This window comes from Prosopis cineraria, unplaced genomic scaffold, assembly GCF_029017545.1.
Source record: "Prosopis cineraria cultivar Desert tree isolate PC_DT_omini unplaced genomic scaffold, ASM2901754v1 PC15, whole genome shotgun sequence".
Lineage (NCBI taxonomy): Eukaryota > Viridiplantae > Streptophyta > Magnoliopsida > Fabales > Fabaceae > Prosopis > Prosopis cineraria.
Genome location: NW_026555346.1, coordinates 4,278,098 through 4,291,667, shown reverse-complemented (window position 1 = coordinate 4,291,667; position 13,570 = coordinate 4,278,098). Strand labels below are relative to the sequence as shown.

Below are 13,570 nucleotides of genomic sequence, written 5' to 3'. Positions count from 1 at the left end.
TAGGAGTGTTCAGTCTGGACCTATCCCGACTGGCCTGGTATCGTTTCAATCATATCGGGATGAGTCTTGTTTCAGCCCGAAAATAATCAGAACAGGACTTTATGGGACAGGACAGGAAAGGGGTTCGTGACGGGACGGGACACGGGGTTACTATCGGGACGTCCCGTCCCGTCCCGTCTCGAATATTATGTATATTATTTTTTATTTTAAGTATATTAATTATATTAATATAATTTATACTTATATTAATTATATCAATTATAATTTTAATACTTGCAATTCTTATTCAAAACTAAAGTTTTTTTATATTGATAATTTTAATGGCATGGAGTAAACATGACGATATCTTTCTTTATAATATATTAATTATATTAATATGATTTATTTTTATATCTATCTATTTAATAACTTTTATTTATAACATATTTCTTGCTTATTTTTAGAAGAGTAATTAGCTTAGTACATCTTCATTAAAGTAGAAGAACAATGATTTGATGTTGTGTTTGACTTGTCTGTTGTTGCTAATCTTATAGCATAAAGATCACTTATATTTATTATTATAATATGTAGTTGTGATTAATATAATTCAATAACTAATTTTAAATTATTGTTATTTATGTGCTTGTGTTGTTTTGATTTTAAACTTAATAAATTATATGATTTAAAATTTTAATGAACGTTATTACCCAGATCTTTTTTTGATATTATTTCATTTATCGGGACGACGAGACTTCCCGATCTTGTCCCGGTCCCGTCCTGACTCTTAATGGGACGGGGACAGGACACGAGACTAAAATTCAGTCCCAATTTTTTTTTTGGGACGGGACACGAGACGGGAGTGTCTCGGTTTCATCCCATCCCATGAACACCCCTATTTTCAAACATCTTTGATGCATTGGCGTAATTTTAAAATTTCCATGTTTCATGATAATTGTGGACTTTTGGCCAATGTCATTAAAACTTTGTTCCTTTCACTATCCCCATGTCTCTTCAACGAATTTTCCCAAGACAATCCATGTAACCTTATTCTTGCCTTCTCAGCCTTCATTTTGGCCCTGAAGATCATGCACATTTTTCTATGTTGCAGACATCAGTTGATACCCTGAATTCTTATAGTTTTTATAAGATTGGATCACATTTGTCGCTTAGGTTTTTGTAATTTATAATTTAATAAAATTATATAAATTAATAATTATATTTTATCATATTTTATAATGAAATTAATAATAAAATTTATTAAATATACTTTATAATATTAATTTTTTTAAAACATAAATATAAATTTCTATAAATATCTTTTATTTAATACAATATTATTTCTGAAACAAATAGAGAGAGAAAATATAATGAGAAAAATGTAACATTGAAATAAGCATAATTAATAAAATTTTATTTTTAATTAAAATATTTTATATTTTGAGACATATAGTCATGTACAAAATATCTTATGAATTGATATCAAAGGATTACTTTAGTGGAAAAATTGTTAGAAAATTCCTTTTTTAGAAGGGAAATTACTCTCAAGAATCAAGCCAAATTGAAAGACTAAAGAGAATATAATTCATAAAACAATTTAAGCAATTAACCAAAATGCCTCTTTGTGAGATTTCATCTAACAATCTAAGCAATTCAGACGGGACGATTTTCAATGTAAGAAGCGAGTTGCGACTTGGACCCTTTGTCTCTTAGCATGCGAGTGTGCGTGACCATGATTGTGCTGTGCGACCATGCATTCGCAATTGTGGAGGGTGATTTTCGATGAGAGAGAAGTGATTTTTGACAATGTGAGAGGCAATTTTCGGTGAAGATTTCCTCTCTTTTTCTGCAAGATTTGCTTCCTACACTATCTCTTGTTTGTCCAGGAGCCAAATATATATCCCTAAGCTGGAACTTTGTAGCCGATCTAAGTTTGAAAGAGCTGTCAAGGAGCCTCCATTGATTCATAAATTTGAAATAGACCTTGCAGTATTTTTTTTTAAAGTTCTACTTGTTACAGGTTCACATCCTTTGTTTTGTCTTTTGATTTTGAGCTAGGAAGATCAGAGCCTTTGCAGTTTTCTTTATCGGACCCATGCCTTCACCACCCCCCATCAGCAAAACAGCAAGCAAGTTTGGGTCCAACTCAAGTTCTTCTCTTAATTGATCCTATAAGAAAGTTTTAAAACAGAACTCATTCTATCATCCACACCAAAACCACCCAAAGAAATGTTAGAGATTATTATAAAACGATTCATAAGCCTTCACCTAGCGGTCTGTGAGTTTCTTTAATGATTTACGTTGGTTCTTAGACGGGTATACACTTGGTTAGAAGGAAAATTTTGAAATTTAGAATCTGGCATTGGACACGGTGCGTTCTTTTTCATAGTTTAAAGGGCTGAAGAGGTTTCTTTGTGGTTTCCTTCCCCAAATCAGTCAGTGTGCATTCAGCTCTTAAAAGTTCTGTTCCACAAGATATATCACGTTTAATAAGTTGCACTCTTTATAAGTTATTAATAGTGTTAGCCCATTCGTAAGACTCATACATACACGATTTATTTTAAATTTTTGCCAAAGGATTTGTGCCATCTTAAGTTCTTCATCATTCTGGGGATTACGAGAGTGTAAATCCATTTCAATCCATCTACAAATCTTGAGAACGGGAAGTTAGGAACGACAAATTCATGCCGCCTTCTTTTACAACCTGTCCTTCTCTCATTAATTTTCAAGTTTCATTTGAAAACTTAGTAGTACTCAGATTCATAGTTCAATATAGCTTCCATACTGAATTTATAGCATTTAGTGTCTTCTGGGTCTTATTAGGTGTGGAATTAAAAGTCAATAAATACACGTGAACAGTTTGGCATGGGGAATATGGTATACAATCACATTTTGTTCGTATTTGGGCCCTGCTTTACCTTTATTTTTTTTATTCCACTTATCTAATATTATCACGCTATTGTACCATACAAAGTCAATGAATAATTACTTTCACTATAGATTTTTCAGAGTCTTAGTAATTCACTGTTTGTTGTTATTTCCTACTTTTGTTATCCCTCAAGTCTATTTTTGCATATTTTTCAGATATTGATAAGTCGTTCAAGCAGCTTACTCCGTGAGGCTAAAACAGAGAAATATAAAGATTTGCGTGCCCTTCTTCAACTCCTCACAAGTCTATGTTCCAAAGACATGGTCAAATTTTCTTATATAAGCTTTAGATAAAACCCCCCCCCCCAAAAAAAAAAAAAAAACTCCAAGCTCAGAGAACTTGTTACTAATTTAAGCATTTATTTCCTTAATAAATTTCTTAAATTTTAAAAAAGGCAAAAGAATTGAATAATTTCACCAGAATTGTGCCATGTTGCTTTTTCATTCAAAGTAATTTATTCGAGCATCGTAAATTCTACTTGCCCTTTTAATATGTAGTTAATATTGTATCCTTGCCAATTTTTCAGGATGGAGATGTGGTTAGCAAGTGCCTTAGAGCTCTCCAAGGTCTTGCGTCATACCACTACAAGGAGACTATTGCTGGTAGAATAGGTTCGGTGAACATGCCACTGGTCTAAAGGATCAAAACGGAACTTGCAGGAAGGCCTGCTGAAGCTTGTTCTTTCGTTCATTGCTTCAGTTGCTTCTTTTTGAAGATTACAGGTGAAAAAATATGCCATGGTTATTTGTTTGTGAATAAGTCATCTTTTGCAATGATTTTTCTGTGTTTCATGGCTGTTCGTCTAGCAAGACATGTTTCACAAGAACGGCACTCTGTATAAAAAGCCATGTCCTGTTTTAATGTCTTGGAGGTTATTCAATTGAGAAGTCCAAAAGCTTGTCACTGAATAATAATTAAGGATAGTAATTCTAGTACTTGATTTCTCTTGGTGCCTTATTCAGGTTACTTATAACCTGAGTGAATTCTTTCTTCTTTCTTGACGTTGTTAAAATCTTTTGATAAAAAGAGGTCCCAGAAGCAAGCATTGAGGGTTGATTCTTGAGACAGGTGATGTGAAATCCTTAATGGGATGCTTACAAGGCATTGCCAACATGCACAAGCTAAAGAAAAGTGGTATGTCTGTGGCAAAACTGGTTGATGATAATTCACTGATTATTATAAAGAGAGTGAGTTTTGGTTTGAATGTTTACTTATTGTATTGCCCATGACTTTTAAGTGTTATAGTGGATGTAGAAGATGAGGGACCTTTGATGTGATTGGTAATTGGACATGTTATGAATGATAAATAAATTTATATTAGATCATGTATGTAGGCGAAAAACAAAACAAGATGCTATACTTGAATTGTAGTTTCAGTTCTTATATCATAAACTGTGTTATTCTTTTATCTTCACTCAAATATGTTTGGAACACTTTTATTGAGCTTCATCTTCCTTTATGTATCCTATTTTCTAGTCTTAGGCTTTAGGTGTAAGATATAAAGTGATAGGCTTCATGTCTAAGCTTATAAACTTGGGATGCAAGGGTGTAGGTTTAGGGTACAAAGTACAAGGGTATAGATTTTGATTGCAAGGGTATATATTTTGTGTGCAAACTTATAGGCTTAGAATGCAAAAATATAGGCACGGAGTATAAGGTACAAGGCAATGATAGGCTTGAAATGCAAGGGTAAGGCTTAGGATATAAGGGTATAAGTATTGACATTTATGTTATTTCTAGTTGTCGAGTTTTTATATAATATTTGATAATTAAATGAAATCAAGGGGTACTAACCTTTTTTGATGGTCCTTCATCAGCTCCAGCTTGAGCTTTGGCAGCTGGATTTTATGCATTTTTTTAAAAAAATTTAATTAGCATAGAAGGGCATTTTAGTTAATTGCATAGATTGTCTTAGAAACATTATATTCAATTTCATTTTTCAATTTGCCTTGTTCCTTGGAAGCAATTTTCTTTTCAAAAAAAATATTTTCTAGCTATTTTCCCAACTTTGTTTCCATGACAAGTTGAATGTTTGACTTAAATTGAGTATGTTTTCTCGAAAATCTTAAAAAAAATATACCGTATGGATATGTGAATTAACATGGTTTGTCAAGAATTTTATACTTTCTCAATTTTAAATTATAAGATATTTTTAAAAAAAAATTCATTATCTTAAAATATAAAAAAATTTAATAAAAATAAAGTTTCATTAATTATACATTTTTAATATTACTCTTTTTTTATATTCTCTCTTTTTAATATTTTTTTATTAATGAAATATTAAATAAAAAATATTTTAAAAAATTTATATTTTTATTTTAAAAAAAAGGCTGTAATGTGTATTTAATAAATTTTATTAATATTTAAAATTTTATTTTAAAATGTTTTATAATTTAAAATAAAAAAAATATTTTATACTGTTGATTTAATAGAACAATTTATTATAGATGACAAGATAAGACGGGCATCAAGAGAAGCTTTGGGAAACTCACGCTCTGCCAAGTGCCAACTAACAAGGTCACGTAAAAATTAAAATTGCCTGTAGATTGTGGACTGATTCTCTGGACATCACTTGGATACCGTCAGATCAACATTAACGTTGCAAATATCAATAATTAAATGCTGTTTGACAAGTCAAAACTTGATAAACGCATTTAGATCAAAAGTCCTTAATTACAAGCCTGGAGAATAACCTTAAGACGGGTGGAGTGGTAACAGAAAATCAGATCAAATTGGATTTAGTGTCGCTTGGATTTCAGTCGGTTATAATAAATTATAAAAATAATTAATTAAATAATTAATTTTAATTATAATTCATTATATTATAACACAATTTATTTGGATACTATTATTTTAAAATTAATTTTAATAGAATTAAAAATATTTAAATAATTTATTCAAAATTAATTTTAGTTGTATAAATTATCATAAAGGAAATTATTTTAAAAAATTAAATTATTGATAAATCTATATCAGATTAATTATAAAAATTTAAGTTATATTAATATTAACAATTTTAATTTATAAAAATAAATAACTTAATATATCTTAATTCAAATAAATTTAATAAAAAAATTTAATTCTTAAATACTAAATATCAACTTTACAATAACTAATGAAAATAATAATATATAAGTTAATTTTTAATGACATCACAAATATGAATCATATTTAACAAAAATGTTAAACACTATCTAAAAATTTTAACAACATAAAAAATGTAGTGATGTGACAGATGATGTAAAATCTCTCTTTCTCATTGTGGACCTTTACAATAATTTCTGAAATGACTCTAAATTTTTAAATTAAATTAAATTAATTTTCTTCTACCAATTAATATTTCATTTAAATTAGTTTTATAATAAATGTTAAGTAGAGGATGGTGATTGATAGAAACTTATGCTAATAATTTTATTGAGGATTCAAAGTTTGAATTTTATTAGAAAAAAAATAAAAGAGACAAGAGTTTAGTTTTTTTTTTATTAAATTTTGTATCTTTCTTTTAATTTTTTTCTTAGGTCTTTCTTGTAATTTTTCCACATGATTTTTGTAAAATTCGAACGCAGAAGCTGATTCTCATGGCTTATGGAAAAAATTGATTTTTTCCACAAAATCGATTCCCCAACTGAGCGGCTGTTTGGGTAATTTTTTTAAATAATCGATTTTTAGCCCCAAAAATTGGACGTAGAGTGAAAACAAAAGGGAAAATGACATATGAGCCCCATGGGGACAAATTAATTTAAAGTTAGTTTATAGTTTAAAATTTTAAAAATTTACAAGTTCAATTTTCAATATTATAATTTAGTTGTGATTAATTTATAACTTATTTTTTAAATTTTAACATAGATGAAGAATAGATAAATTTATTTTTTCTATTAATATTTGGAACATAAGTTGTAAATTTATCATAATAAAATTTTAAAAATGACAGCCTAATTTGTAAATTTTTAAAGCTTGACATTTTGAAACTAACTTTGAATTAATTGTTTACTTTAAGACCTACATATCTATCATTCTTCCAAAACAAAATCAAATTACATAATCAGGACAGAAAAATTTAAAGCTGATACCAGGCATGATTCACTCGTCCATCAGCAAACTAATTTACTATTTTCATTAAAAAATATTTTTAATTAAATATCATTTCAACAAATTAGTTAAATGTCATCAAACTTATACTATATTTATATATTTATTATCACTTAATAAGATATTTTATTTAAAAATAAATATAAAATACTTTATTTATTAAGGGTATTTAAAAATAGTATTAGCTACGCTTTGAAATACTAAAATTTTTTTACATTTGTTAACATTCAACTTATCAAAAATATCTTATATTTTTTAATGGAAGGGATAGATTCTTTAATAAATGCAAATATTTTATTTGGAAATAACCAAAAACAGGATAAAAAGTATAATTATGGATTGTTAATTTCATATACGATTAGATTCTTTTATTGTTTTTTCAATGATGTGTTGAGGGAGGTGATCAAGTTTAATCAAAAAGTGTACTGACAATCAAACTAATTAAGGGTACCCGTAATCAAAGATTAAAATAAAAGTGGCAAAAAAAAAACCAAATATTCAGATTAAAAAAATGGCCTCGATTTATGAGGAGAAATTGACATATTTCACAAGTACTAGTGAATTCTTTTATGCCAACTTTGGATTCAAAGTTACCTCAATTTTATCGCGATTCACACACTTTTCAAGTTAAATAAACGCCAGCAAAACAACTATAACATAAACAATAGTAAGTAATAACCATCACAAATGGCAATATAACGAGTTTCTTGTAATTTTCTGTATGAATAATTATTTTTGAAAAGTCATGAATTTCAAGTTCAAGCATAATTGTCGAGTTAGTTTTTAACTTTTTACGTATCAATTTAATAGACTGTTATTGACACTGAAGTGAATGCTGGTTCGATTAGTCTCAGTCTTGATACGCATTAAAAACAAAATAATACGTTATTGTAAAAATAATAATTGACAAATAGACGAGACAACAATTGGATAAAAAAAAAACTTAACTAAACAGACCCGATAAATATAGTCCAATTCATTTGGTCAAAACTTAAAACAGTTTTTTGTCCCAAAAAAAAAAACTTCAAACTGCTTGGATGGGACTAAGACCGAAGTGAAAAAAAAAAAAAAAGGAAGAAGAAGAAAAAGAAAAAAGAAAAAAAAAAGAAAGGGCAGGACCAATTTGGTATATATTTTTTGTGAAATGTTGAATTACTCATTTAGCGAACACGTCACGTCACTCATGCACATTTGCCTCTTCACTAAATTGTATATAATAAGAAAATAGAAGGACTTGACTTGCCTCATTGATCACCACAGGTTTCAGGCTTCTGCCTTTTAACGAATGTCATTACAACATAATCTTAACTAACAGAGGAGGTTAACTTAGTTTGAGATCTCCTAACCAATTCAGTTCAGTTCAGTTGGATCAATTTATATATTTTAATTGTAAACGAAATTGAATCTTCAACACCAATCGGTCGCACACTCTTGAATCTTGATTATTATTTATATAATTATAATGTCGTTGGTTCCATCGAACCTGTGAACTTGTGAATCAACCATCTTTGGACTTTAAAAGGAAGAAGAGAGAGGCTATCGAATAAAGAAGACAGTGGTTCTCACCAGGCGAAATCATTCCTTCGGCCAAATCACGCCTTCAAAGATTCTCACTCCACTCTCTCTGTAGACCATATACAGCTCTCTGCACCCCGATTTGCATCCTCTCTCTCCCTCTCGAACGGGCGGGAAAATGGCGTTTGCGCCGGAAAACTTAACCAGAGGTCAATATGTGTCCTTGGCTAAGTGGGCCGAGCAGGCCGACAGATTTGAGGAGATGATCACGTTCATACGGAAGGCTGTCCTGAGTTCAACTCCTTCCTCCGAGCTCACCGACGTGGAGCGGAATCTCGTCTCTGTCGCCTACAAGAATCTCACTGGCTCCCTCCGAAGCTCCTGGCGGGCCCTCTACACCATCGAACAGAAGGAGGAGGCTCGCAAGAACGACGACCTTGTTCCTCTTGTCAAGAGTTTTAGATCCAAGGTCGAGTCCGAGCTGTCCAACGTGGGTGACAGTATCTTGGAGCTGTTGGATTCCAACCTGATTCCCTCCGCTACTACTAGTGAGTCGAAGGTCTTCTATTTGAAAATGAAAGGAGATTATAATAGGTATATGGCCGAGTTCAGGCTTGGGGAGGAAGGGAAGGCTGCTGCTGACGCTACTATGTCAGCTTACAAGGCTGCGCAGGTAATCATTCTCTCTAGTTACCTCTGGAGATGCTACTTTCAGTTTGGAACAAACCGACGTTAAAAGCATTATTATTGCGTCACTTCATAAATTTGGTTCATTAAGTGGTTGGGCGTTGATCGAGCAAAGCCATCCGAAGCCTGAAGATTCGGATTCCAGAGCTTCTTTGTTGCTGCTTTACTTTTTGTTTTTAACTAACTGGGACTTTATGTTACTGTCACAATTAATGTAATTGGGCCCACATGATATTTCTGTTGCTTAGTCTATTATAGTTCTGATTATTTAAGTAGATGGATTTTTAACTGAAGGCGGAGTAGATATTTTAATTCCCAACTTTGAAAATAAATGGAGACTGGGATTTTGTAGTTAGCACCTCTAGTTCCTTTATATCTAGCAGGGAACCCCTGTGTTCCAACTTTGGCCTTGCTGATAATTTGTACCTCCCAGGAGATTGCTAATGCGGATCTACCTACCATTCATCCCGTAAGGTTGGCTCTGGCACTCAACTTCTCGGTATTCCACTACGAAATTCTCCGTCAATATCGGAAAGCATATAAGATGGCTAACCAGGTATATATGCTTCATCTTCAGTCTGATATCATGGTATTTTTTTACTTTTAAATGGAATTTTCCTCATGAAACACGTCCATACTCCTTGAGTCTGTCCGTCTTATGTGGATCAGGGTGTAAAGACAGTAGATTCCTTTTGTTGACTTGCTTTGGCAGTTTGTTTCCTTAATAACGTTGTGTTCTGTTAAAACTACGCTACATTAAATGCAATCTTCTATTCCTGCTAAGAATTCTGCCCACGAAGCCTGTTGACCGTTCTTTGAATTCCAGTTAGGTGCAAGTTAGTTCATTGGAACGGCTATTTTGTCATAATTTTTTTTTTAATCTATAAATCAGATAGGGAAGATTATTCCACTTTCCACAGAGGGGGAAAACGTGGTGTTAATGTGTAGAATGCAATTATGCTAAATTTAAACCTATAATTGTGACATTAGTCCCCACTTCCTTAGGTTCCATCCTTCTCTCTTTTTTTAGGTAAACGAATCTATCCTTCTCTTTATTTCCCTTTTATGCTTTGCTTCTGAGGACATAAACATAAAATCAGGAATAGACGCTTAATTCGACAATCTACTAAGCTCTTGCTGGTTTTCATTTTTGAAAGGCTTTTGAAGAAGCAATGAGTGAACTGGATACTCTGGGAGAAGAGAACTATAAAGACAGCACAATTATCATGCAACTTTTGAGAGACAACCTTAACCTCTGGACTACTGATCCTCAGGTAACTAACTATAGAACTCACCCCACTTCTTCCCTTCCCGTCCTTTTCACGTTGACAAGGCTTGGATTTTTTTGTCCTTATCAAGCAGTTTGATTAACTAACTGTATTCGGCATCGTGCAGGAACCGGACGAGCACTGACATCCATTGTAGGGAATGGCGGGTCCGATTCTTCATCTGTAGGAGGTGGGCTCTGATTGTCATTTCTCGGTGCTTGATTAGGAACTTCCCTTGCATGTGACAAGCAATATGATGTTTTTCTTTCTGTTCAGATTTCAGACAATATAATACTTGTGCTTCATTTCTAAAATCATTTGAGGAGGGCAGTGTGCAGCGGGGGGGCCCTTTAAGTGTAATTTGATGCAGTCTTATTTTTCCCTCGACATTTTATGATCCAAATTTAGAGTACGACATCAAAGACAAATTCTCGTGAAAAAGAAATTAAGCAAAAGGCCATGTTAACTAATCCTCTCACCGAGTGAGATTGTTTTCCGCAATAAAACTTAGAAGTACAGAAAATCCCCTCTAGTTATGAAGAATTTGAGATGGTCGCAGACACTTCTATAATTTTTATTATGTTAATAATAATGGCGTGATAATGTGTTTGGTACGTTGGGTAGTTGCCGCCGTCGCATGCAAATGCGGTATTCGAATGACCTAGTGCGGCCAGGCAGCACAAATGCATGTTGACAAGGAAGATCTAATAAGATGAAAGTGTGAAGCACCAGGCTTCATTTTTTTTTTTTTTTTTTTTGGGTGGGTGGATGGGGGGTGTGAACGCGATCAACTTGACTTGGGAATTGGGATGCGTGCAACCAACTTGACTTGGGAATTGGGATGCCATTTCAGGCGGAGCATGGTGCTTAATAAAAGCAGATGAATCGACAAAAACATACCTGACGTGAAATCACGAAATGTCTACTCATAATAAAACATTCAGTCTAGAGACTAGTAACAACCAGCAGTATTCCGTATAGTACATCGATCCCACCTTATCATAAATTGACAGTGCTCAATTCTCATCACAAAGTTGAACGGACGACATGCGAACCTTTATTTCTTTCTTCTTCTTCTTTTGGTGAAACATGCTAGCTTATTTTTGCAGACAAGGGTGGCTCCTGTGATCAAATCGACAAACCTATGGCTAAATTTGGCAGTCACTCCCTTGTACTGTCTTTAATCCATTCTAGGTATTTAAGATTGCCCCCGGTGATGGGTAGAGAGATCACTTCTGGCACTCTGAGGAAGAGACAAAAGACAAAAAAAAAAAAAAATCAGTACCAATTCAAAGCATTACTGTTTTACTATCAAGTTAATTTCAACGTGGATTTTATGCCAGTTTACTAACACACAAGAATATCGACCTGTTTTACATTTAGTTCCACTCTATTCGAGAGCTCTTCAAGTTTTCTTTCAGGATTTAGATACAATGTCCCAATCAAACTTTACAACCTAAATTTGAAATTTTGATGAATGGTAATTGATCAGAAGCGTCGGCCTTACTCATATTCGTGGTTTGCTTTGACATGCTCCGTCAGTGCTTCCAAAAGAGACTCCCTGGTCTTGATTATAAGAAGTTCCTCCGAATCAGCTTGGATCTGTCAATTTGCAACACACAGCTGACATTGACAAGCCACACCACACTTTCAATTAAATTTTGCATTCTTTTCACCACTTGCCAATAAGGACGGTAATGAACGCAAGAAAATTGGAATACGTAATGATAGATAGAAAGTTCCTCCTGGGGAGCTTTAGACACGCCAGCATTCTCAAGTCAATACGGAAAATGAAGTTCTTAATCATACCTCTCCTTTCCATTCATACACTGATTCGACACCTGCATTAGACATAATTCACATGGGTTATAAAATTCAGATTGGAACATGTAATATTGATATTTAGCTGACTAATGCCGAGTTTCCAACTCAAACATCTCCTCGAAACTAACTAACACAGCAGAGGTTATTACAAATCTCATGAAGAAAGCTCATTCCATACCCGGAACCCTATTTACACAAGCTGCAAGTCTCTCTCTCACGATGCTTTCGGCCAGCTTCTTGCCTGCAGAGTCATGTGAGTATATCAAAACTTGGAGCGTAGAAAGCCATAAAAAATACAAATCCATTAGTATCTGCCATGCACATATTAGACAAGAACGGCAGGGTATTATATTTATGATTACGATAAATAACATGATTTCCCTGTGTTTTTAATATCTTCAACCCTTAATACTACGTCAGCCCAATTCTTGATGGACCAGCAGCCAAATGACATGTAACACACAATCTCAACGAATCAATTGTGCAAACCGGAATGATCCATTTCTCTCCTGCAATAGCCCCAACAAGGAAAACAAAGACAATGCTCGAACCTGCGTCTTTGCTGGGAACAGTGACATAGACAACAATGCTGGGAACAGTAGCGGTTTTTTCTTCCATCGCCTTGGTACCAACGCTAGTGGCAGCGGAGTGCCCACGGAACCTTAATCTGAAAAGGAAGGAAACAGTCGCGCCGAGAATCAAAACAAAGGAATGATAAAATAACCAGAAACAAGCTAGGTAATTGGGATCTCTGAGAACAAGAAGAATTAGGTGGGGAAACGGAGAGAATGGATGAAAAAGAGGGATAGCGTCGTACTGTAAGAAAGGGAAAATGGGGAGAGATTGAGCACACCCCGTTTTGGAGGCGGAGGAATGCAGAGGGGAAGAGATGCCGAAGCTGAAGATGCAGAACGCGCCAAGCAGAGGAAGACGGCGATGCCGACGCAGCGAAGATGCGAAGACGAAGGAAGCTCTGGTGGGAGTAGCGAGGGTGGAATAAAAGAGCGTGGAAGCCATTTTGGGAATTGAGAATAGCGTCAGAGATATACCCTCGTCGCTCGTCGGCTTCCCTTGCGTGATCCCCTCCTCTTCCTTTACTTTAGGATGAAGTATAAATTTACTTCTTTTAACTTTATCCAAAATTTTATTTTAACTTCCTCATTTTATAAAATATATATTTAATTTTTCAATCATAACACAATTAATTTCATTATAAAAATGCTATATTAAATTTTTAAATATTAATGAAATATTATCAAATATTAATATATTAAAATTAATT

General features: G+C 33.3%; 2 protein-coding genes across 3 annotated transcripts; one reads left to right on the top strand and one right to left on the bottom strand.

The window, feature by feature from the left end:
• Positions 1-8,495: 8,495 nt before the first annotated feature.
• Positions 8,496-10,952, top strand: LOC129294667 (14-3-3-like protein B). Its single transcript, XM_054933122.1, has 4 exons — positions 8,496-9,182; positions 9,630-9,752; positions 10,354-10,470; positions 10,592-10,952. Exons 1-4 carry the CDS (start codon positions 8,688-8,690, stop codon positions 10,607-10,609), a joined length of 753 nt encoding a protein of 250 aa, XP_054789097.1. The 5' UTR covers positions 8,496-8,687; the 3' UTR covers positions 10,610-10,952.
• Positions 10,953-11,365: 413 nt separating this feature from the next.
• LOC129294705 (protein CutA, chloroplastic-like) lies at positions 11,366-13,369 on the bottom strand. 2 transcript variants are annotated; one of them, XM_054933164.1, is made up of 6 exons: positions 13,106-13,369; positions 12,840-12,955; positions 12,467-12,529; positions 12,274-12,305; positions 11,972-12,066; positions 11,366-11,707 (listed from the first exon to the last, which is right to left on the bottom strand). In XM_054933164.1, the coding sequence occupies exons 1-6, from the start codon at positions 13,303-13,305 to the stop codon at positions 11,626-11,628; spliced, it is 588 nt and encodes a 195-aa protein (XP_054789139.1). In that variant the 5' UTR covers positions 13,306-13,369; the 3' UTR covers positions 11,366-11,625. The 2 variants fall into 2 exon arrangements, with proteins under 2 accessions (XP_054789139.1, XP_054789140.1); XM_054933165.1 differs by having other exon boundaries at positions 13,142-13,369.
• Positions 13,370-13,570: the final 201 nt, after the last annotated feature.

Bases quoted from the DNA above. Each gene is read 5' to 3' on its own strand.
- LOC129294667 (XM_054933122.1), top strand. From the start codon at position 8,688: ATGGCGTTTGCGCCGGAAAACTTAACCAGAGGTCAATATGTGTCCTTG. The intron at 9,183-9,629 runs GTAATCATTCTC...TGTACCTCCCAG, and splicing joins CAGCTTACAAGGCTGCGCAG to GAGATTGCTAATGCGGATCT. The intron at 9,753-10,353 runs GTATATATGCTT...CATTTTTGAAAG, and splicing joins CATATAAGATGGCTAACCAG to GCTTTTGAAGAAGCAATGAG.
- LOC129294705 (XM_054933164.1), bottom strand. From the start codon at position 13,305: ATGGCTTCCACGCTCTTTTATTCCACCCTCGCTACTCCCACCAGAGCT. The intron at 12,530-12,839 runs GTTCGAGCATTG...ATGACTCTGCAG, and splicing joins TGTTCCCAGCAAAGACGCAG to GCAAGAAGCTGGCCGAAAGC. The intron at 12,306-12,466 runs GTATGGAATGAG...TGTCTAATGCAG, and splicing joins TTGTGTAAATAGGGTTCCGG to GTGTCGAATCAGTGTATGAA.